This window comes from Rhipicephalus sanguineus, chromosome 10 (assembly GCF_013339695.2).
Source record: "Rhipicephalus sanguineus isolate Rsan-2018 chromosome 10, BIME_Rsan_1.4, whole genome shotgun sequence".
Taxonomy (NCBI): Eukaryota; Metazoa; Arthropoda; class Arachnida; order Ixodida; family Ixodidae; genus Rhipicephalus; species Rhipicephalus sanguineus.
In genome coordinates this window covers 4,551,185-4,574,950 of record NC_051185.1, presented here as the reverse complement: position 1 = coordinate 4,574,950, position 23,766 = coordinate 4,551,185, and the positions used below count along the sequence as shown (strand labels likewise).

Below are 23,766 nucleotides of genomic sequence, written 5' to 3'. Positions count from 1 at the left end.
CACTTCGTTGGGGTTTCCTGCTTGACTCAGCCATACCCATGCCTCTGCAGAATGCCCTGGCACTTGGCCTCTACTGCTCTGGCACTGGCACTTTACGCCGGCCTGGGGGAAGGGGACCGTCACTCACTGTGCAGGATGCTGTGCTTGAAGGCATTCTCGAGCCAGATGTGCTCACTGTCAAAGTGGCCCACAGTGGAGAGATGCTGTCTTTGACTGAGGCCGTAGGTGCGGGTCTCCTTGACCCTGTTGCAGGGACAATTTTGGACACTGAGTGCAACGTCACTGTGGACCTTTATGAAGCCATGGGCAGAGGTTTGGTCCTGCCTGTGGCCAAAGTGTTGTCTCTTTTGGAGATTGTGCTGAAAAATTTCTACTCTCCTGTCACTGGGCTAATATCCAGCCCCTTTTGCGAACGGCCGCAGTGCCTTCGTGATGCTGTTCGGTCAGGCTTTGTGAGCACTGGTTCAACCATGGTCTATTCAGGGAACTGTTTGATGTCATACTTAACAGCTGTGGATTGTGGCTTATTGGATGACCGAGCAGGTGTTCTGAGAGTCCTTGGAGGTCCAATGGACCTAAGGCTAGCCTTTGAAAGATGTCATTTGCTGGACGTTTCACCGCCCCTGAATCTCAAAATGGCCTTGTCACTAGGGCTATTTGACGATCAGAGTGGCAATTGGATGGATCCAGCTAGCGGCTGCCTGCTCACCCTCCCAAATGCATTGGATCAGCGCTTGCTTGATGATGCTTCCACTAGGGTGCTCCAAAGCAAGGATGACACACGTCGCACCTTGGTTCTGTCAGAGGCACTTTCCTGTGGAAAACTTGACAAAATATGTTCAAAATATGTCACTGAAGATGGGGCTTTAATCCCTCTTGTTTCATGCTTTAAAGAGGGCTTAATGCTTAATGTTCAGCCAAGCACTCCACTTCAACGACTGATAAGGGAGGGTTGCTATCTTGAAACCTCGAATTGTTTCAGCATACGAGGACTAAGCCACACAGTCTCTCTTGGTGAAGTGGTAATGCGCCGACTTGTTGACCCATTTCTGCCATTTCTACCTCAGCCTGGGCAGGAGCCAATGCATCTTGTGGAAGCATGCAGGATGGGACTGATGGAGCTGTCATTGGGTTTGGTAAGGGAGGGACAGCAGCTGGTTCCACTTGTGAGGGCCCTGGAAACTGGCCTTGTAATCGACTTGGAAAAGCCTTTAACCTTGGTTGAAGCTGTTCAGCTTGGCTTCTGTGACCCCGATTCGGGACGACTTTTGCACCCAGTGGAAGGTTCCTATTTGAACTTGGAGGAAGCATTGGAGCTGGGCATAGTGACAACTCGTGATAGTTATGTGAAGGATGCAGAGACTGGTCAATTTCTAACTTTTGCTAGAGCTGTGGAGAGCGGCACAGTTGACCCTCTGCGGAATCGCTACACTCCTCGTGACATGAATCTTTACAAGGCAGTGTTTGCCAAGCTTATCATATATGCCAAAATGCCATTAAGCCTGGGCCAGGCGTTTGCTGACGACCTCTTTGATGAAGACAGTGGCAAGTTCCTGGACCCAAGGTCATCCGAACTTCTTGGCTTTAAGGATGCCCTGAACCGTGGCCTGCTTGACAGGTGCAGCATGTTGCAGGAATCTGCATCTTCTGCTTTCAGAGCCAGCCGTGGAGCTGTCATTTCCCGGAGCAGTCCATCTTTCTCCTTGCCCACGCAGGCTGGTTCTGTAGAAAGTCCTAGTCAGCAGAGGCAAAGCGTTGAAATTGGCAACCTGCAGCGAGGCATGAAGACTTCTGACAGGACACGCACAGGTGTGACTTCGGGCTTTGTTCATTCCATAAAACAACCCGAGCCTAGCATTCACAGCGATGTCTCTTTTGCATCGCGAAGGGAGCTAACCTCGTCAAAAGCACAGTCGGCCATGGAAGACAAAGAAAAGCTTAAGTTTCCTGTGCAGAGGCACGTTGTGCAAGAGACTGTGATGGCAGCGGAAATGTTGCCAATCATCAAGGCTGAACAAGAACTCCAGCCAAGCCTATCACCACCTGTGAAGGAGCAATCTTCACCAACTGGTTACACAGCGCAGCTGATGTCGGCATATTTAAAGGATAGCATGGAGCCGATTGTTGCTGTGCTGGCGCCTTCTAAGTCATTGCTCACACCTCAATTTTGTGTCTTGGAAAAGCTAACTGCTCCACTATTTAAGAAAAGTGCTGAAATTCACGATCCAACTTTTGCATTTAGAGAGGTTGCAGTCATCTCTCCAGAAACACGACATGTTCGGTTCCATTCCATGCCATCTTTGAAGCTTACTAGTTTTGCTGCACTTGGAATCCCACTATATTCGAAGTCTGACAGTGTAAGCACAACTGAACCTCTGTATTCTTGGAGCATTGACAATGCTACAACAGCCACAAGCCCACTTTTTGACAGCATGAAGGGTGAGCAGGAGGCTGTGATACACCAGGAAAAGCACCTTAAGCCTGGTCAGCCAGATCTGACTGATTCGGCTGGCCATGACGCCGATCGCAAAGGCAGGGAAACCATTTCAGACTTGTCTAGTACTGTTGACAATGTTCCTTCCCCTGGCCACCAGCAGTACTCTGACAAGGCACTGCAGCCTTGCACTACGCAAGTGTTTATGAAAGATACAAATGCTGAAACTGCCAAAGATTTTGACTTGTCAGAGCCTTCCAAAGCTGTTTGCAAAGTAGCTTTCCACACTGATTACGACAGGGCGTCACATGTCACAAAGGTTCATACAGGTCCGTCGACCCAGCTGGCTGAACATGGCAGTGCAGGAAAATCGACAAGACGTAAATTAAGAAACCAGAAACAGACAGCTCCTGACGACTCTAAAGACAGCAGTGAGGAAGAATATCCTCTGCATCCCACGGAAGTTAGTCGCCAAGAGCACTCGGTAGTCGTCCATGTCGAAACTGCAGATGATGGCATTGACGCAGTTAGAGTTGAAATTGCTGAAAATAGGCCATTTTCAGATGACTGGCAGCGAAGTTCAGGTTTTAATGGAGCTACATCAAGTGCCGTTGTTCATTTGCAGCAGAACTTTGGAGCTGGGAAGGCTGGTCATAAGGATTCGTCAAGTATGCTGAAAAAGTGTTTGGTGCCGTCCTCTTTTGTTGAACCAGCTGTGGCTTTCGGTCATGGCAAGTCTAGCTTACAATTGGCTAGCGATTCAGTGCCGTTTTCTGCAGCTGATGTTTTCCCTCCATTGCCTAGCCTAGAGCCAGTCTCTGCTGAATACAGGTCAGGTACTGAGCAGATGCCAGGGGCCAAAAGTGAGATGCAAAGCCCAAGAGGGAGGTCACCTGCTAATGGCCAATTAATGGGAATCAAGCGCCACAGCATTTCGCAAACACAGTCTATTCATCATCACCCCTTAAGCTTTGATACTGCCCTACAGGAAGGCAGCTTAAGTCCAAGGACTGGCCAAGTAACTGACGAAGCATGCAGGAGCACCTTTACATTGCTAGGTGCTTCAAAGCATGGCCTTCTGGATCAGAGTTCCTTCCTTGTCAAAGACACCTTGGGCAAGAGGCTTTTAACCCTGCGAGATGCCATACAAGAGGGCATCCTTGATGCAGAAACGGGGACAGTCCTAGCGGCCACAGACTGTGGCCATATCTCATTTGGGGATGCTCTCGCACGTCACATTTTTGTGACACCAGGCAGTCCGTTGTCGTTAGCTGAAGCTCTTGAGTACGGTGTGTACCGGCCAGCAGACGGCTCACTTGTGTGCCCCTGGACGGGCAAATCGCTGCCAGTCGGTGAACAGCAACAGCTACCTTTCTGGATTGATCAGAGTGCACAGGGCAACTTGCCGCTTGCAGATGCCAAAGCTCGAGGCCTTGCAGATCCACAGGCAAGCAGGCCACAAGCAGAGAGAAGCCGGACAGTTCTATTCCACCCAACGCAAGACAGGGTAAGGGGACTGGGATGTGGGCAGCACTGCACCTCGGCAAATGCCACTGCACTTCATGGCACTTCGGTTTCTGCCTGCACTGACTAAATAAATATGCTCAGAAAGGCAGACAAGAAAGAAGCCTGCTGCTTCACTGACCAGTATGATACTCCTGCTCACCACAGTTGGATTTACCAGGCATGGGGTAGCACAGGCCTTAACTTCCTGTGCTTGCTACACAAAGGGTGTAGGCCATGCACAGCAGATGATTTCAGTGCCAGGATTTTCTGCCATGCCGCTGTTCCATAGCAACCTTGGTTAAGGTGGCTGGTGGGCTGAAATGAAAGGACTGGAGTTGTGTCCCACAACTGATAACACTTCTCCCACGACCTTGTTACTAACCATCCCAGCACATGACTTGTGTCTACCACCGGGCCCTCAGCAGGGTATAGGGAATGAGTGGCTCTGCACTGTGGGTAGCCACCGCACCTTCTTATATGGTCCTTTCAGTTCCCAGGTTCCACAGCTAACTGGCCCTCCCTCCCGGCACATTGCTTAGGTTGTTAGCGTGCTTTCGTAGAGGAACTGTGTGTCACTTTGTGTGCCTTCTTTGCCAGGCGGCAGCGCAGGAGCGGTGCAAGACCTGTGATGAAGAAATCGCTGAGCTGTCCCAGTGGATTGAAGACATTGAGTTGCGCCTTGCCAACCTTGGGGCTGTCTCAGAGGACTCAGACATCTTGCGACAACAGCTGTCGACTGCCAAGGTGAGCAGCTAGGGCCCATACTAGCAAAAACAGGTAACATACTAGCAAAAACAGGTAAGCAGTCTTGGTGAGGCATATTTGCCATGAGGATGTGGATTAGCCACAGTACACAAAACTACAGTGTCGTCCTTTCTCATGCAAGCCATTGTGGCTGCGAAATTGCTCGATAAAAACCGACAGTATCAGTTGCAGAAGTGGTGTTACTTCTTCTCTCACCTCAGCTTCTCCTTTCCATCATGTCCTGAAGGCCGTGTCGCGAAGGCCAGTGGCATCAGCACAAAGTAGGCAATGATCTGAATTGCTTGTTTTTGAAGTGAAGCCCTAGCGGGGACACTACGAACAAGAGGAACGAAATATGGAATGACCTATCTACCTACAAGTGCTGATATTAGCTGTTTTCATTTTGTCATGCGGCCTGCGCTGAGTGGTGGTTACGCGTGTAACAGCCCGGTCACATGAAAATACTGAATGGAGTACGCATGGCAGTATTCCTAAGATCTTGGTTGCAGTTGCTAGGAGTTCACCTTGTGTGATGGTTGGGACAAGGCACTTTATTTCTGAAGCCTAACAAAATTAATCCTACAATTTGTATACTGGTTGCATCACCTTGATTTACACGTAATATCTTGGCCTTGCTATTGCGTAGTCCCTGCGTGAAGAGCTGGAGCTGAAGCAGCCGCGGGTTCTGTCACTGTTTGACGAGGTCCGGCAGCTGTCTTCCAGCGAGCTGCTTTCGCGGGATGAAACGGATGCCCTGCAGCGGCCCCTGGCCCAATGCCGAGGGCGCCTCGAGCTCTGTCAGGAGCGCAGTGAGCGCCTAGCGCGACGCCTGGCTGCCGCTCTCGAGGAGCTGCTCAAGTACACAGTATGTATTGCAGTAGCACACAATGCTGGAATTTCGGCATATTGTGCCTACACAGGATAGACCCATACACTTTATATGCTGTAGATATGACAGGTATTTTGCACCTTCCCCTAACCTCTCTAGTCATAATCTTGCGCCACTGTCAACACATTGCCGCATTGAAGGTCTAAAGCTTCTTTGCTCTATAACCCATTGCACTGCACCTGTTTAGACAAATATATTGATTTTTCTGATCCTCCTGTACTTGTAGCCATAGGCGTGCGCAGGGTTGCCCATCATGGGGGCAAAGGTTCATCGCAGCGCCCCCCCTTTCCTACTAAGTCAATGTATGGGGCAGATTTTGCGCCCCCCCCCCCTTAAAGGGGCCCTGCAACACCTCTCTTAGTTATATTGGAATAGTCTCATTATTGACGTATGACTCTTCACGAGTCATATGCCGCAAAAATTTTTCGAATCCGTCAAGTCTAAGTGGTGTTACCAAATTATAGAGATCACATTCCGCAGCTTTCTCCCTCAACTCAACGCCGCGAGCGCGCGGAAAGGTAGGCAGCGAGTCGACGGAGGGAGCGCAGAGGAGCGAGGCTCCGCCCAAGAGCGCCGGCGGAGTTTTTTTCTTCGTTTTTTTCTCTCTGACGTCTGGGCGCAACCACGTGGTCTGTGCCGCCACTTCCGGTCGGCTTGCGTCGTTCTCGTCGAGCGGAGTCCGCGGAGTCGATCGCACTGTGTATCGCGCGTGCTTGAAAACTGCGCGTCGGTTTGGTAATGTTGGGTGTGCACCTCGAACGCCGTAGTGTTTTCATCGCTCTGCCAACCATGGAAGCAAACCTGCGCGCTCGTTTGGAACGAATGACAGCTGAGATCGGTTTCGGCCCATACTCCGATACACCACCTCGTAAGACGGCACTGGCAGACGACCCCAAAGCGCCGCCATTACCGGAGACACACTGCGCCCGTGCCTCGGTCGGTCGTGAGAACGTGCCGACGATGCAGTTCTCAGCTGACGAGCCAACACTCGAACGGCTGCCACTCTCAACGGCAACTGGCGACGGTCAAAAGCACAGAAATATTCACGTTTTCGGCACTGCGCATGGCGAAGAAAACGGAACCACGCAACTACGAGCAGACGAGCTGTCGGTGCTGTCGGTGAGACCGGAAGTGCTAATATTAATGTTTGTTCGGTGTTTTTAACGCGATAACATAATATAAACATACATATTATCTACTTATTGAACTCAAAATTAACAACGAAAGTAATAATGGGGGTGTTATCGTGATTATAACATCAGCCAATGGTGGAACTGCCGACAATCGCGTCATATTTTGCGGACTAATACATCATTTGTCGAGAGAAGAGGGAGCGATTTTCAGCTGACTTTGAGAATTTATTGTAAATTCCAGGCCGTGCGCATCGCTATAATATTTGGCTCGCGTGTTCTCGGGAGCCTCGACTACCGATCGGCAGCGCTTTTTGAGCATGCTCGAAAAGTGTTGCAGGGCCCCTTTAAGTGACTTGAAGGGTCAATGTATGGGGCAGATTTTGCACCCCCCTCTTAGGTGATTAGGGGGACGGCCGCCCCCCCTGCCCTCCCTGTGCGCACGCCTATGCTTGTAGCTCTCACAAACTAAACCTTTTAACATTTGAACCTTGAACAGACATCTACGAATAACAATTGAACACTGAACTTCTTTGTCTGGAGATGTTCGTGTATTGCCATTATGTGATGCTTTGTATGCAAGTACAATATCCCCGTTCTGCAGTAGCACCATTGGGGCTGCAGTGTGTAAAGATAAAATAAAATTGAGGCTACTGCCTCTTTTGACTTTGTAACGAAGGCCACCGTGTGATTGCGCCCTTTGTGATGGACAGTGCAATTTCTGCCTGGGCTGTTATTATTAGCCTTTGAATTTCATGCTCACCATGACACCTTAGTGTTCTCTCACCAATTGAAACTGAACACTTTGAAGGTGGGCCTTATTATTTTGAAAAGTCCACATTTATAACCACTAATTCTTTGCCTACGAATGCATTTATGCAACTGGCTTAGTAGCAGCAATACCTTGGTCTGGGCTAGTTGGCCCATCATTAGAGAAAACTTGAAAAGCGCAAACGACGAAGACGAAACACCAGTCCTGTTGTAGCTGTTTCGTCTTCGTCGTTTGTGCTTTTCAAGTTTTCTCTAATGGCTTAGTAGCTGCTGGTCTCAAAAAGCGCACTTCCTGTTAGCTTTATTCGTGTTGCATTGTCCTTAGGTGTATGTATTCACAAGATGTGCACGAGATACTTGAAGCTAAGGAATGACCTGCGCTGGATTCATTGGCACTCACTTGACGCATCCTCATTATCACCACATTTGACAAGTGCTTCCATATTACTAGTGAACACGTACAAGGACTACAGAGAAAGACACAGAACAACCGCTAGACTTCGACTGATTTTTAATCGACGTGAAGAATAGAATATATAGATTGCGCACACGCAGGTGCCACGTCACAGACGAAGTTCGTCGAAAGGAAATTCATTGCTGCCTATCTGTACCGCCCACTCACACGTGGTTTTGACTTGCATAGATAGAAACCACATGTGAGTGGGCGGTACAGATTGGCGGCGGTGAATTTCCTTTTGACGAACTTTGTGATGTGGCACCTGCTTGTGCGCAATCTATTCTATTCTTCATGTCGATTAAAAATCAGTCGAAGTCTAGCGGTTGCCCTGTCTCTTTCTCTGTAGTTCTTGCGCGTGTTTGCTAATAATGTGGAAGCATTCAGTCGGTGCGAACTAGCCCGGCTTAACATTTGACTAGGATTGTAGGGACACTGCTTTTCAATTTTCTTTTTTTTTTAATTCTTGATCGCTTTTGATGGAACCTGCTGAATTTATTTGTATTTCTGTGCTTATTCCAAATATGCAATTATTTTTCTAGTAGAATACATAGTTTTTAAAATATCTAGCATTTCATGTGCCTTTTTTGGGAGAGAGATTTTTCCTTAAACTGAGAGAGTTGCAAAGTAAATCAGCATATGATAATCTGGATTGAGAACTGTATGCAGTAGAACAAGAATGGATTTTCTAAACCCATGTGAACATGAAGTTATGATATGATGAAGGTTCGTGAGTGAAATCCCACCTTGACATCAACTCACCTGTGGATGCTTGACACGTCATAACTTTTGTTCACAAAGGCTTAGAACATCCGTTCTTTTACTGTGCAAGTTCTCATCCCAGATTATTGATATGCTGATTTACTTTGTAACTCTCTCCGTTTAGGAAATACCTTGCTCCTAGAAAGGCACATGAAAGGTTCAATATTTTAAAAACTGCATATTGTACCGGCAAAATAATTTGATATTTGAAATCGGCACAGACATATACATAAACTCAGCATGTGTCATCGATATTTATCAAGAATTAAAACAAAAATGTTTTTAAGTGCCATGCCCCCCTTAAATGGAAACATGGCTTTTGCTCAATTAAAGCAAGTATTTAGTGCTGCATCTGTGATCTGTTTTGCTGGTGAATGTGTGTTATGCCTTCAGTTAGTCTGTGGTTGTCATATCTGAGTGAAAGAAGCAATGTGCCCTTGTTTTGATTGTGTGCTCAGCTCACAGTTAGTAGTAATTCATTAGAAGTGGCACTCAGTCTGAGAAGATGGGACAGTAATGAAAAATGTGTGCCCTGTTCTCTAGGGAGAGATGCAGGTCTTCCGGACGTGGCTGGACAATGCCCGCAAGGTCTTGACCAGGCATGAGGAACTGTTGGACGACATCCGCAATGTGGCTGACAATGCTGACCACTACAGAGTGAGTACACCTCCGCGTGACCCAACTGCATTATGCAGCGCATTACATAGGGCTATGGCAAGCACACAATGTAGCAGCTCACTAGCTGTTACGGGCTATTTCCTGCCTTGAAACTATCGTTTATGCAGTAGGACAGGCTGATAAAGCAACTTGTGTTGGGACATGATGCAGGCTTTTCTGTATGCCATCTGAGAGCACTGCCATGGGACTACTGCTGTACAGATTCTATAAATGTTGTTGCTTAAAGTAACACTAAAGTGAAACAGTAAATTAGTTTAGACTGATAAATTATACTGTGAAAGCTGTAGTGTCGTTAATTTCATCAGCATAGGTTTCAGTAAGGCCTTGACTATTTTTCAGTACCTATTTTCAGTAATTATTGCACCACCACCCGCCCCCCTGGCTAGGGGCCTGCTACAGCATCATAAATAAAATTATACTAGTTGATAGCAAAAAATAAAAGTGGTAACTTGCATTTATGGCAGAGTTTTATTACACTAAGCTTTAATAGGGAGTTTTCGAATAGGGGTCCCAGAGGTTTGGGGCCCCAAAGCCCTTTGCGTGTGCTCGCTTTGGGTCAAGCAGGAGCTGAGAGTCTTCGGATAGGGTCTGCGGCGCTTTGGACACTTCCCCTACTCTAGGTCACTCTAGTGTTGGCCAAGAGCCGTCGCTTCAGTGGGTGCCGTCACGTTTGTTCGACGCAAAGCTTTTGGGGCAGGCTTTGGGGATCCCACTAAATTTGAGAAACAGCGTCCCCAACGCAAAACCCAAACGCTGTTTGGGTCTCGCGCATGCGCAGTGGCCTCAACGCTATTTCTTTGGGGCCCCAAAACGATTGGGGCCCCTATTCAAAAACTCCCTAATAACAAGATGCTTACAGGTGATCTCTTATTTTTCTCTTTACATTTTTTTCCCCTTTTCAGGCATTTTCGAGCGATGTGATAGCCCATCAAGCAGACCTTCGTTTTATAACCATGGCTGCTCAGCGATTTGTGGATGAGTCCAAGGTGAGCATTTTGTTTTCGGCTTACTCGATACGCACAGCTGTGTATGAAGATGTTGAGGCACTGTTTACTTTGATACCGTATTTCCTGGTGCATGACACACCCTTGCATGCACCCCGTACTACAAACTGCAGAAAAATGAACTAAAAAAGAAAAAGAAGCCCTGCATACTGCCGTGAAGCCACCTTTTCTTGCATTATTGCGAAGCAGTGCCGTGAAGCCAACTTGTGAACTTAAGTTCGCACCGAAAATGCAGGAAATTCTTCAGATTTTAAAAATTGAACTATAAGATCTATTGAACGAATTCCCTTTTTTTTTGTTTACTTCAATATATGTGGGTTTGACTGTACTAGAGAAATAACTGCATATTTGAAAGCTGCACAGAAATATAAGCTCAACAAGTTTCATGAAAATCAATCAAAATTCTAAAAAAATATTTAAAGACCCTTGTTTCCCTTCATTGAAGTTTCACTGTTGCTTTGTTTCTACCATAAGAGCAAATTTCGGAAGAATAATGAGCACATTCATTTTTCTTACATTTTTTGCAGGAATACCTGCGCATGCTGAATGACCACCGGACAAGCCTGCCACAGAGGCTGAGCCATTTGGAGCCCTCCGAGAGCGAGGTTCGCGCCGAGGTGTCTCACGTGAGCACCGAGTACCAGAACCTGCTGAGTCGCGTGAACAAGCTTGGGGACCAGTTCTCCAGCCTGACCGAACGCAAGCGTGCTTACCACGAGGCCATGGAGAGGGCCACGGCCTGGCTGAACGAGGCACAGCGCAGCGCCAAGCGGCTGCTTGAGGAGCCGACGGCAGCCGAGCCACCTGCTATCCAGGAGCAACTGGAGCGTGTGCGGGCCTTCCACCTCGAGGCAGTGGGCCAGGGACGGCTGATCGAAACGGCCAAGCAGGCTGCTCAGGTGCTGCCACCGTCCGGCGGACCTGCCGTCGAGGAGGCGGTGCGCAACCTGGAGGAGGTGTACCAGCAGATGCTGTCGCTCGTGGGTGAGCGCAGCAAACAGCTGCAGACGGCACTCGTGCAGTCGCAAGACATCGCAGATGGCCTGGACCGTGTGCTAAGGCTGCTCGATGAACTGGAGGCTACCCAACGGGGCCAGAGTGCCAAGCTTGCCAGCTTAATGAGGGATCGTCTTGATGAGCAGGTAAGGGGAGGGCCGATGGCACCCACGCCACCATTTAAACAACACAGCCCAGTCTTCCCTGTCTTCTGCTATCCGTATGTGACATTTCGCGCTCTGCATCGAAAAAACAAGTTTTATGTCGCCGTCCTGAGCTCTGGGTATTTCCTTCATGTCAAAGATTGCACTCTTGAAAAGCCATCTTCATCAAAACAATGTAAAGGTCTAAAGAAACGTGTTCCAACAGCACACTCAGACTCCTTAAGCAGCCACCTCTGGCATTGCATATATTGCATCTTGTACTCACTGCCGTCGGGGACCAAACCCACAACCTTGCTGGGTTGTGGAATCAGTTGCCACTGGTGGTGAGTTGTTTTTTCTTTTCATCCACTTGAATTCATCTTTTTTTCCTGTGTCATAATTGCTGCATGTCAATTCAAAACTACAGTGCCCCCCATGCTTTCCTTGGCCCCTTGATTTATTCTCTTTCTTCATTCAGTCATGATAGTAGCTGTAAGTGCTGTCATCATATAGAAGATGAAATCTTGTTCTGATGGGAATGACATGCATGTTAAGAATGCGGAAGAGTATAGTATTTGCAAGACATACAAAGCGTTGTGGCCAGATTGCAGGCATGGCATTCTGTGATAGCTCTTCGTGCTGCAGCACCATCGTTACATTTATGCACAAGTGCTCTGTAGCACTAAGTATCCCTCTTTAATTTCCAGATTCATGAACACCGTGTGCTTCGGTCAGAAATTGATGGCCAGCGTCCATTCATTGATGCTCTCAATGCCTCTGCGCGGGAGTTGCCTGGCAATGCTCGCTTGGCCAAGAAAGTGGAGGCCAAGCTCAAGGACATCAACAGCCGCTACGAGAAAGTGCTCGACAAGTCAACGAGGAGGGGTGAATTGCTTGACGAGGCAAGTGAACAAACTTGCCGCTGGCAGTTTAGACACATTGAGATCAAAACAAAGGTCTCTCCTCTTATTATGCTCAAAGTAAGACACAGTGGAAGCGCAGCTACAGTTCCTGCTTGAGTTTTTCTAACATAATGTCTTAGTACTGTGGTTTGTATGTTGAGCGATAGCTCTTAAAGTTTGCACACGGTGTGTATTGCCTATTAGTGGTGCAGGGGAGGGCTAAAGCAGTGAAAGAACATTATGTATTATCGTATTTATTCGTATATAAGGTGGTCATGATTATTAGGTGAGGGGGAATGGAAGGACCCGAGAAAAAAGTCAAGTTTTGCACACTAATATGAGGCAAAAGAACCTGCTAGAAAATTCATTTCAATTCCCAGCTTCGAAAGGTACAAATCGTGACTGTAGGTGACTGTGAGCACATAGTGGTGCTTATGAGTGCAGGAATATGTAGGGAATAAAAATAAACATGGATTATGCAGAATCGTATGAATGGGATTTCATCATACTTTATAGTTAGTATATCTTTACATCCAGCCATGACGACCAGTTAGTTGAAAGCTTCTATGAAGGTGTGGAATCGGCAGTCAATAAGGTAAAAATACGGTATGCTGTTTTGGTGCGAGGCCTTAATGCCAAGGTAGGCAAGAAGCAGAAACAGGCTGGAGACCAGGCACTGGGAGAATATGTAGGGTTGGGTGAATATTCGAGTGCTTCGAATATTTGAATGAATATTACAGTATTCGAATTCATTTTGATATGAATTTAAATTATTTGAAATTTTGAAGTATTCGAAATGAATGAATATACGTGTATTTTACCGCATGTAATCCCCTGAAAAGGTGGTTTCACTACGGCGTGAGAGTGCAGTGTCGTGAAAGTACCTTTCCAGGGCAAATCCACACTGCCGTGAAGCCACACTTCAAGGTTAAAAGCCTGTTAAGAGGGCTGATATGCGCTCAGTATAGCAAACTTTAAAACTTCACATATTTTACCACTTCTAACTTTTACCTTATTACTATTCAAATCCTGCCACTACTCGAATTCGCTTCCACTTTACTTCAAACCAAGAAAGTGACGCTCGCACACACTTAGTTCAAATTCTTAAAAAATATTGTGTGAGTTGTTGGGTCATGACAGAAATGCTCATTGTTCTTTATAATATGTTGTATATACTATTCGAACTATTCGATTTGAAATTATTCGACGAAATCACTATTTGCTTTGAACCTCAAGTTTACTTTTCGCGCATCCCTAGGAATATGGCATGGTTTCTAGGAGCAGCAGAGAGAAGTTATTAGCAGAGTATGCAGAATGCAATAATTTATGGAATGCGAACACCTTCTACTGAAAACGGGAGAACCAGAACTGGACATTGAGAAGCCCTAATGGCGACAGTACAAATGAAATAGACTTCATTCTGTGCACACTCTCTGGCATCATGCAGGATGTGGCAAGGTACGATGTAGTGACTATAGGATTGTAAGTTTCCGAATTCGCCTAGACTTGGGGAAGGAGTGGAAGAAGCTGGTACACAAGAAGCCAATCAATGAATTAGTGCTAGGAGGGAAAGTACAGGAATTCAGGATCTCACTTGAGAAAGGGTACTCGGCTCTGACCAAGGAAGCAGACCTCAGCATTGACTCAATGAACGATAAACCTGACAAGTATCATTACAAAGTGGGATATAGATTTTGGAGGAACGGTGGTTAGACAGGACACTGGCAAGCTCCCCGCGAGGCGAAAAACCTCATTAAAAAACGACAAAGCATGAAACCTTCAAACACAACAGACAAAAGAGAACTGGCAGAGCCTTCAAAGTTAGCCAACATGTGCAAGGTAGCCTAGAAAAAAAAGTATAATATGGAGAGAATTGAACTTGCTCTAAAGAACGAATGAAGCCTAAAAGTGGTAAAGAGAAAACTGGGCACAGGCAAAAATTAAATGCATGCACTACTAAGAGCCAAGGAAGGCCATGTCACTACCAACATGAACTAGATAGTTAAAGTAGCTGAGAAGTTACACCGAGATTTGTACAGTCGCCGGGACAACCAGCTCTCCTATCACTATGTGAATTTGCATGCATTGCACAAAGCGCCTTATTACTTTATCTTTTTATTTACATCTATATCTTAGGGGTTTTGGTGCTTTGAAACGACCCGTGTACCGTCATAGAGTCGACAGCCTTTGTACCCCATTACCTGTATCAGAAGCTTATGCCGAGTTTGAGAAACTTATACAGTAATCACCATGGCTCGCCCACGGTCCTCTGAAAGGCTGTGATCCCCCAAGCGAAGGTCAGAGCGCTGAAGTCGTGTAGGTCAGAGAAGCTCTGGCCTCGGTGACCGTTTGTACCCCTGTGTGCGTGCAGTGCTAGTCTTCTATTCTCCATTTGCCAGTGCAGGGTAGCAAATCGGTCTGGTTAACCTCCCTGCGTTTCCCCTTCTTGCCTTCTCTCTCTTGCATCCTAATTAAGCTTTTCCATTCCTCAAGGCAGTGTATGAAAGCATGCGTGTGATGCGCAGGTGTCAAGCTGCCTGGACCAATTCACTGGCATGGCAAACCGCTTTGAAGAGTGGCTTGCCAGTGTGCTGCAAGCCGTGGAGGGCGAAGAGCAGCCGCGCCTCGAGCACGCCATGAACCAGCGCAACCTGCGCAAGGATGAGTTTGAGGACCTGCTGCGTGCGGGACGTGCCTTGTGTGCCAAACGAGATGTCACTGACACTGGGCCTGTGCGTGACAAGGTATGCATGGGACCTGCCCACTTTTTACAGGGCAGTATCTTTTTGCCATGCCTTAAAATCTCATCGCTTCTCCCCAGTGCCTCTCATGTGGAATTCTTTAATGAAGGTAAAGAAAAAGCTGTGCCATGCCACAGTGCACTAGTCATAAACACGTAACGAGTTAAAAGAAGGCAACACTGGCAGCTGCCTTATGGCGTGTAGCTCAAGCAAGTTGTGGGCATCTTTCGCGATGCTTGTTTTCCTCTTCCTCTCTTAAACGTTTTTGTTAGTTGGAAATTTGATGTGGCCACTGGCTTTAATTGACTCAGTATAACCCTCACTGGCCTTCAGAAGCAGATGTAATAGATGAGTGGTAGAGAAGACGCAGCATGTTTGGCTTTTGCTTTGTTCCCGGTTTCATGCCTTGGTACAAATGCAAGTGCCACATAAGTATTTCTTGTTCTGGACTCAGTCTTGATTGCACATTGCTCATTAGTGCTGCAATGCAGTAATTTTAAAGCATATTATTCTGGTACAACACTTAACATTTCAAGCCTCTGCAAAAGTTCCAGCAAGGAATCGTTTTCTGTGTGACGGGTGTAAAAGCTTGTTAAGCACAGTTGTTATCTGCATTCAGTGAGTGTACAGTAGAATCTCGTTACAACGAACTTCGCGGGACCGCCGAATTTAGTTCGTTATTCTGAAACATCGTAGTATTGAAAAATGATGTCGGTAATTTAACACAATAGCGAAAATCACGTACCTTTGCAGGAGGTGCACGTGTTGGGGCGTAAACAGTAAACAAAAACACTGGGCACCGTGTGGAAAAAATTTACTGCTTAAAGAAGTCTGTTATCTTCTTCTGGCGAGTAGAAAGCAGACGCTGGTGCATATATGCCTCCACGTCCGCAACCTTCCTAAGGATGTCATCGGGTACATCCTTGCAGCACCCTAGATACGATCGGGTCTTCTCAAGGAAGACCACAACATCCGAGCTGGAAATAGTCTGTTCCGTTGTCCCAGGCTCCGCATCTGCAGTGTCGTCCTCGTCACTACTAGAGCAATCTTGCTCCCGCACTTGACTGACGATTTCTTCGCAGGTGAGCTCTGCGGACGTAGCCGCTGCGCAGTCGCTGTCGACGTAATCCTCGAAGGTTACCGCAGCGTCTACTGGGAGCTTCTCGGTAAGCTCATTCCACAGCTCTGGATCGAGCTCCACTTCGTCATCGCAGTCTCGTGGCGTAGGCTCGCAGTCCTGCGGCGCAAGAGAAGGCTCGAGAAGGCCTGCCTTTCGCCAGCAGTTGCTAATAGTGCTGGCCTTGATGTTCCACCACGACCCTGTCAGCATTTCTGCGACTTGACGGATGTTGACCTCCGTTGGCAGCTTAAGTCGTATGTTGATGAGAAGGCGCTGCACAAGTCACTTCCGAAATTCGGCCTTGACACATCTGATGATACCCTGGTCTAAAGGTTGCAGCAAAGAAGTACAATTTGGGGGTAGAAATTCAAGCTGCACATTGCTCAACCGCACGTTCACCATATGTGCTGAACAGTTATCGACGATTAGAAGAACCTTCCTTTGTTTCTTCTTCATTGTGTCGTCGAGCTGCAGCAGCCACTGCGTGAACAGTTCTCGCGTCATCCACACCTTCTTATTTGCCCGGTAGTCGCAAGGCAACGAGACAACGTTTTTCAAACAGCGAGGCTTGGCGGACTTGCCAATAACAAGAGGTTTGAGTTTTTCCGTGCCCGTGGCGTTGCAGCAGAAGAGCACTGACACGCGAACACGCGATTTCTTTCCGCCCTTGCATTTTTCGCCTTTAAAGTTCATTGTTTTGTCAGGCAACAGATTATAAAAACACGCCGTTTCGTCGGCGTTGAAAACGTCGTCTGGAGTGAACGACTCGACGATCTCCTGAAGGCGCTCGTTCCGCCAGGCAAACGCACTTTCAGCATCTGCCGCCTTTTCTTCCCCGCACGCGACTTGCCACACGATGCCGTTCCTTTGCCGGAACCGATAGAGCCATCCGGCACTTGCATCGAAGCCGGAGGTGCCCAAAGCGACCGCGAACTGTCGTGCCTTTTCTTGAATAATAGGGCCTGACAAGGGCACACCGTGGTGTCTGGCATCCTTAAACCATGTGAGGACGGCGTCGTCGACGATTTGATAGTCGCCCAGCCGCAAGCGTTTTCTTGAGGGAGCCAGCTGTGATTCTCGATGTAATTTCAAGATCTTCTCCCGATCCTTCAGTATCGTTGCCACTGTTGACGGCGCGATATCACGCTTCCTGCACATGTCCACTTGCTTTTTTCCATCATTCAGCTCCGTCAAAATGTCCACTTTTTCTTTAAGCGAAAACTGGCGTCGTTTCCTTTTAACGCTGGGGCCAGGAGAACTCATTGCCAGAAAAGCGAACTCGCAACGCGATCTTAACTTCGCGGCTCCAACCGTCAGCAACTAACAACGTGGGGGAGAAGCGGGACTAAGCCTACGAGCGCTACGACTGCTCCGACCATGTGGCTCCGCCGCTGTTGCATGCATTTGATGCTCGCGTTGATGTCGACGCTGATGGGGCTGCACCCGTTGAGGCGGGTTTCCCTGCGCATTCTGCTGCAGATGATCATGATAGGAGTAGGCTTCGGGAATTTTCGTACCAAAACATCCACGGAAGTTCGTAATAACGAAGCATCTAGTTGATTTTGGGGTTAAATTACGTACGTTAATCTGAAATATTCGGTATTCTGAAATTCGTAGTACAGTCGACGTCCGATTTCCCGGACCCTCAAGGGACCGCGAAAACGTCCGGAAAATCGGGCAGTCCGGAAAAACGAATGCACGTGAAAACGCACATTTTTGGTAGGTATTTTTCGCTGACGGAGAGTGTCACAGCCGGAGTACAAGATTCCCATAGCAATTCAGCCAATGCATCGTTTAGGTGGCTCTAAAAAGAGCCGTTTATAAAAAAAAAAAAAAATACGACGTGGCCGGCACTACCTCATAGGTCAGCACTTGGGCGCAAAGAAGTCGCTTATTTTCTTTTGCACGGTCCGCTTGCCCGCGATTATGTCTGCCTCAGTTTCAGTCAACGTCATGTTGCCGCTGTACACCAATGACAGTGTCATCAGTGCTCGCGTCAACTCCGTGTTCGTTGGCTGTGTAGGAGCTGGCTCTTCGTTCTCGGTGTCGGAGGCATCGGAATCCTCCGTAACTTGATGAATGATTTCGTCATCGGTGTCATCGGTCAACTCCGCACATAGCTCGAGGTCTTTGTCAGCGTCGGCGAAGCCCTCAAGGTTTATCTCGGCTGGAATCAACACGCCGCCAGCGCGCAGATCGTCGAAGGCAACGTCCGCGGATGGCAGTTCGTCATCGTGAGCCTACGAGGTGGCTTTGTGCGCTTCGAAGGCGCGGACGAAGACGAAGGAGCAGTCGGTGCCATTGCTGTAAACGGCGAATCCGCTCGACGAAAAGCGCAGCACGAAACAGCTAGGAACTCGGTGGATGTTGAAGGTCGGGAAACGTGATCACTGAAGATAGCGCGCAGCAGCAAACGATCAACCGCAGACACGACCGCAGAGCTGGCACAGCTGACAAAACAACACAACACGTGAACGAACACAGTGAGGTTTGGCTTGGCTAAGCTACGGCTGGCAACGGATTGACACGTGCGGTTTCGAGGTTACGGCAGGCGGCGTTGCTGCTGATGCGAGTATGGTGGGTTCAAGGATATGAAAATGAAAACAACCAAAATGGCGGCGTCGGTGGTGACTTTGGGTCGGCGGTTAACAGTAAAAAGTCCGGGAAATCGGATGGCGAAGGCTATAAGCGTCCGGAATTTCGGACTTTTTAATACATTGACTCTACGGGGAACTTGACGGTGCCACAGATGAGTCCGGGAAATCAGGCATGTCCGGAATTTCGGGCGTCCGGGAAATCGGACGTCGACTGTACTGAAAGTTTTTTACATTGGCAATATAGGCATTTTGGCGGGGATTTAAAAAAAATTCGTAAATCTGAAAATTTTGTTAATCTGATGTTCGTAGTAACGAGATTTTACTGTATTAGGTTTCTGAGAGTGCTCCAAATCCTTTTTGCCTTATATGCATTATGATGTGTGTCACTGCGTGCTTGTCGTGAAGTAGCTTCTGGAATACTGCAGCTGCCATATTAATTAGCACTAGGTCTTTAACCACTTGACTAATACTTAGAAAAGTAACCCTGGGCAAAATGAAACCTTCCTTCTCTTATTTCTGCCTCGTGTGTGTGTGTTTAGGTGAAGCAGCTGGAGCAACAGTGGAAAGAACTTGGCGAGCTGCTGTCTGAACGTGAGAGGCAAGGACGGCAGCGGGCTGAGCAAGGGGCAGCGTATGAGACACTGCGACAGCAAGTGTTGTCATGGCTGCAGACAACTGAGGGACGTCTCGACACCCTTGGTTCCCTGGCACTGGACAAGGACATCCTGCGCCGACAGGCTGCCGAGATCAAGGTGTGTGTTTCTTTTGGCTAGCAAATCGTGCCACTCTTTGTTTTCTGTCCTTGATGTGGCACCCAGTGCATCTTGGAACATCTCGGTTGGTGTTGCAGCCTCTGGTGAAGGAGCATGCCGAGTACGCATCCACCATGGACCGTGTCAACGAGTTGGGTCGCAGCTATGACGCGCTGCGGGTGGACAGCCGCTCACGCCCCCCTGCCCGCAAGGGAGGAAGCCCCCACAAGGAACCCTATGCCAATGGCAGTGGTGCTCATGGTGGGTTGTGGCTTCTCAGCTGCACTCTCTAGCCAGCAGCTGCTGCAGAATGTTGGCTTGTTGGCTGTTTTGTGAAAATCTCGGCATACGTAGAACAAATGTTAACACAGTCCATGTTCAGACCGGGTTGATTGGCGGAACATGGGAGAGGCCTTTGCCCTGCAGTGGGCATAGACAGGCTGATGATGATGATGATGTTCAGCTTCATAACGTGCCAAGTGTTTTTGATAGTCATTAAAGATAGCAGAATGTATGGCTCTGGCTTTGTTGGTATCCTTATGTTATACATTCATGAGTTAGTTTCTGAGTGTTCTAATTTTCTTTTAAGAAGACAGAAAGAAACCTCACTTTTCTTTTGATGCTGCACTTCTTCGGTTGCATCTAACATATAGCTCTCCTTTCCTACGCTGGTAAATGAGCCAGCGGCTTCCAAAAGTAATTTACTAAACAGGCAAAAGTGATCAATATTTATGGGGTTGATACATACATATTGTGCAACTTGTGGTACAGTTGCTGTTGGTGTCACTAGAATAATGTGCCCTTCATAATAGGACTTGCCGAGTTCCTGTGCAAAAGCGTGCAAATCCGAGTGGTCACGATGTTCAGTTGCACACAGGTTACTGCATGCAATGGCTTCAACATGGTGGCACTGCTTTCTATATGTGCTTGCACTTAGCTTTCGTTCTGGAGTCATGCTGAGAGGGTCGCTGTTGTGGCCTTTGCAAACTTTGTGATCTGGGAAAAGGTTTTTTTCACGCCATAGTGGGGCTTGCCTCTTGGGTTTCCTTGTGCTTGTCTCCTCTGGAAGCTAACCTCTTCTGTCTCCCTGCTAACCCGCATGCACCCTGATAGAGTCATCACCCGAAGGAAGGGCACTGCAGAGTCCACAGTCCAGTGCCTCCAGTGGTTTTAGCAGTAGGCACAGCTCGATCGACCAGTTTGGGCCCCTTGAGGGTGAGTGCAATGGGGGGAACCTAGGGTTGGCTACTGTGCTAAGCACCACTTGCCTGAGGCACCAGTGCTGGAGGGCTGTTAGCTGCGACTGTCACCACGAGTGCCTGCAGATGCACCAATGTTAAGTTTGCTTCGTAAGGGTGGCTGCCGAGGAAGCGTTAAAAGTAATATGCAACAACTTGGGTATGAAGAGCAACATGCACTGCAGGAGCTGAGGGCTGTAGAGACCATAGCTGATTGTCCTGCACTGCACTGTGCAGGCGCAGTATCTGCATGAGCAGTATCGACCTGCATACTAATTGTGCCATTTCACCTTTATCCTTGCTTCACTTCTCTATGCTGCTATCAGTGCATCTAACATGTTAGGTTACGTCTAAGTACTCATGGGGCTATTCTTACTCCATCGGTATTCTCATTCATATTACGTTCTGTTAATTCTTTTTTCACTTTGTCTAGACAGTAAATTGCGTGCATAAAGCGGAAAATGCTACAGCCTCGTGTTGTCCAGTCGCAGCAGCTCAGCCACCTGGTTCTGTCTCAATCTGGTGCTGGTCGTGTGCGGTGGCCCGACCCATCTTCACCCCTCTCTCCATTTCTTTTTTGGTCCAGACCTGAGCCCCGTGCAGCAGCAGCTGTCCGAGATGAACCACCGTTACCACCTGCTAGGTGTGCGCCTCTCGGACCGGCAGCAGGAGGCAGACTCGTTATCCGAGGAGCTGCGCACGTGCACCGAGGCCCTCCGCACCCTGCTCGCATTTGTGAAGAGCCGTAGCGTGCCCCGCGATTTGCCAGCCAGCCAGGAGCTGGCACACCAGCAACTGTCTCAGCTGCGCGAGCTGCAGACGGAGCTGCAGGAGAAGCAACTCGAAGTAGACCGGGCACGCCTTCAGGCCCAGGAGCTGCTGCGGCGCCGGCCACAAGCACCCGGCTCTGATGCCCTTCAGGCACAGCTGGACGAGCTGCTGAGTCGGTGGCAAGGGCTACAGGGGGCCCTCCGCTCGCGCCTCCTCCTGATACAGTTGCTGAAGGAGTTCCAGGTGAGCTTGCACACAGCACTACTCCAACAAAGGAGGCCTGTCGGTGTCGTGTCCCGAAGGGGTCCGGTAACCACTTTTCCAAGTAGTCAACAAATGACCTTCGGTACTGAAGTTTATTGCCTCAAAAATCGATTGCTGAAAAAAATTTTGTGTCCACAAAGAATGAGTGGAGTTACAGGTATTTGTAACACGCTTTAAGCCCTTCCTCTCTCCTCTCGTCAAGAAGAGCGTGCTGGAAGACAAAACAGGGAGGGATGATGTTTGACAACATACAGCTGGCACCCTGCCCAATGAAGTGGCTGAGAAGGGGGCCTCTTTATGAAGAGAGGGCACTTGAGAAAGTGGCAACTTCACGCTCCGCTTGTAAACTTTATTTTAGGGGTGTGCGAATATTCGAAATTTCGAATATTTTTCTAATAGTGTTTGCTATTCGATTCGATTCGCCCTGAAATTTTACTATTCGAACTTCCCAAAGACAAATGCAGTCAACGTCCAGCTGCAAATGACCCTTTCAGATTTTCAATATGCTTCACCCCATTACACTCTCGTATTGCGGCAAAAGCTGCCTTTCAAGCACCGTTACAGTCGAACTTAGGCAAGAGACAAAGTCCGATTGGAAGTGGTCCCTAGATTTTCAATATGCTTCACCTCCTCACACCCCCGTATTGCGGCAAAGCTGCCTTTCAAGCTCCGTTACGTTCGAACTTAGGCAAGAGACAGTCAACGTCCGATTGGAAGTGGTCCCTAGATTTTCAATATGCTTCACCTCATCACACTCCCGTATTGCGGCAAAGCTGCCTTTCAAGCTCCGCTACGGTCGCAAATGTATTAACTCAAGAAAACGCTGGTTCCAGTATGGAGGTGAAAGATGTGGCAGAGTTGGGGGCTCAATTAATGCTGTTTTGGACCTTAAATCTGGGCAGGAAGTTCGAAAAATTGGACGCTGAAGCTTTTTAGCATCCAAAATTTCAGATGTTCTTATATATCGACGTCTACGAGGCAGATTTGGAACTCCAGACTTGAAGGGAGCACACCCTTGTCCGCCACATCAGTTGGGCTTCCACAGAAGTTGAAAAAGGAGGAGAGGCTGAGGAAATTGCATCTTTGCCTATCACGTGTGAAGTGTTGTCGCCAACACTTTGGTTGCAACAAATCATGTACATAAACACATTTCGGGCTCTACATTGCCTCATTCTTGATATGAAAGACAACTATGAAATATGACTCCACCAGCGCTTCATCAACCTAGCGAAAAGAAACACTTTCATGTTGCTATCTCACAAGAACATACTTAGGGATTCTCTGCAACTTTTTCTGTAATTTCACTTCGAATTATTTGAAAAATGTTTGAGAAATATTAGAAAATTATTAGAAAATTATTCGATTCGATTCGCACTCAATCTTTATTATTCGAATTCGCTTCGCACCCAAAATTTTGCTATTCGCACAGCTCTACTTTATTTGCTACGCACAACTACAAAATTTGGCTGAACTGTTCACAGCAGTGCTTGCTGTTCGTAGAATGTGTTTTTTCACCAAGCCCAATCAATGGTTCAGGACCCCTTTAACAAGTGAACACTGCCACAAGAGTTCTTTTGAAAACAGAGAGTTAATGGACAGCTTCGTCAGCACAGTGTGCTGCATATGTTGCTAGTAGAGCAGTGAACGTTAAAATTTTAATTCAAGAGGATCTGCATGGCTTTAGATTTGAGTGTTTTTGACAAAATGAAATGTTAAGAGAAAAAAGCTACATTCAATGTACCATTTGCTTGAAAACTAATGTCCCTTCCATACTGTTTATAGATGTAGAAACTGCAGCAAATGCATATCTCTCTTAAGCAGGAGTTCTGAAACTGGACTCTATGGGACCCAGAGGTTCAGCAATTGCATT

General features: G+C 47.8%; 1 protein-coding gene across 4 annotated transcripts in view; it reads left to right on the top strand.

The window, feature by feature from the left end:
- LOC119406865 (microtubule-actin cross-linking factor 1) overlaps positions 1-23,766 on the top strand; it is a 252,161-nt gene that overhangs the window by 167,377 nt on the left and 61,018 nt on the right. For 3 of the 4 annotated variants that reach the window (XM_049419653.1, XM_049419654.1, XM_049419655.1), the window contains 11 exons: positions 4,538-4,684; positions 5,331-5,549; positions 9,234-9,347; positions 10,271-10,354; positions 10,900-11,514; positions 12,219-12,413; positions 14,939-15,157; positions 19,411-19,623; positions 19,722-19,884; positions 20,737-20,838; positions 21,448-21,875. In XM_049419653.1, coding sequence (XP_049275610.1) covers positions 4,538-4,684; positions 5,331-5,549; positions 9,234-9,347; positions 10,271-10,354; positions 10,900-11,514; positions 12,219-12,413; positions 14,939-15,157; positions 19,411-19,623; positions 19,722-19,884; positions 20,737-20,838; positions 21,448-21,875 — 2,499 coding nt within the window. The remainder of the gene's footprint in view (positions 1-4,537; positions 4,685-5,330; positions 5,550-9,233; positions 9,348-10,270; positions 10,355-10,899; positions 11,515-12,218; positions 12,414-14,938; positions 15,158-19,410; positions 19,624-19,721; positions 19,885-20,736; positions 20,839-21,447; positions 21,876-23,766) is intronic. The other variant, XM_049419656.1, reaches the window with a different exon arrangement.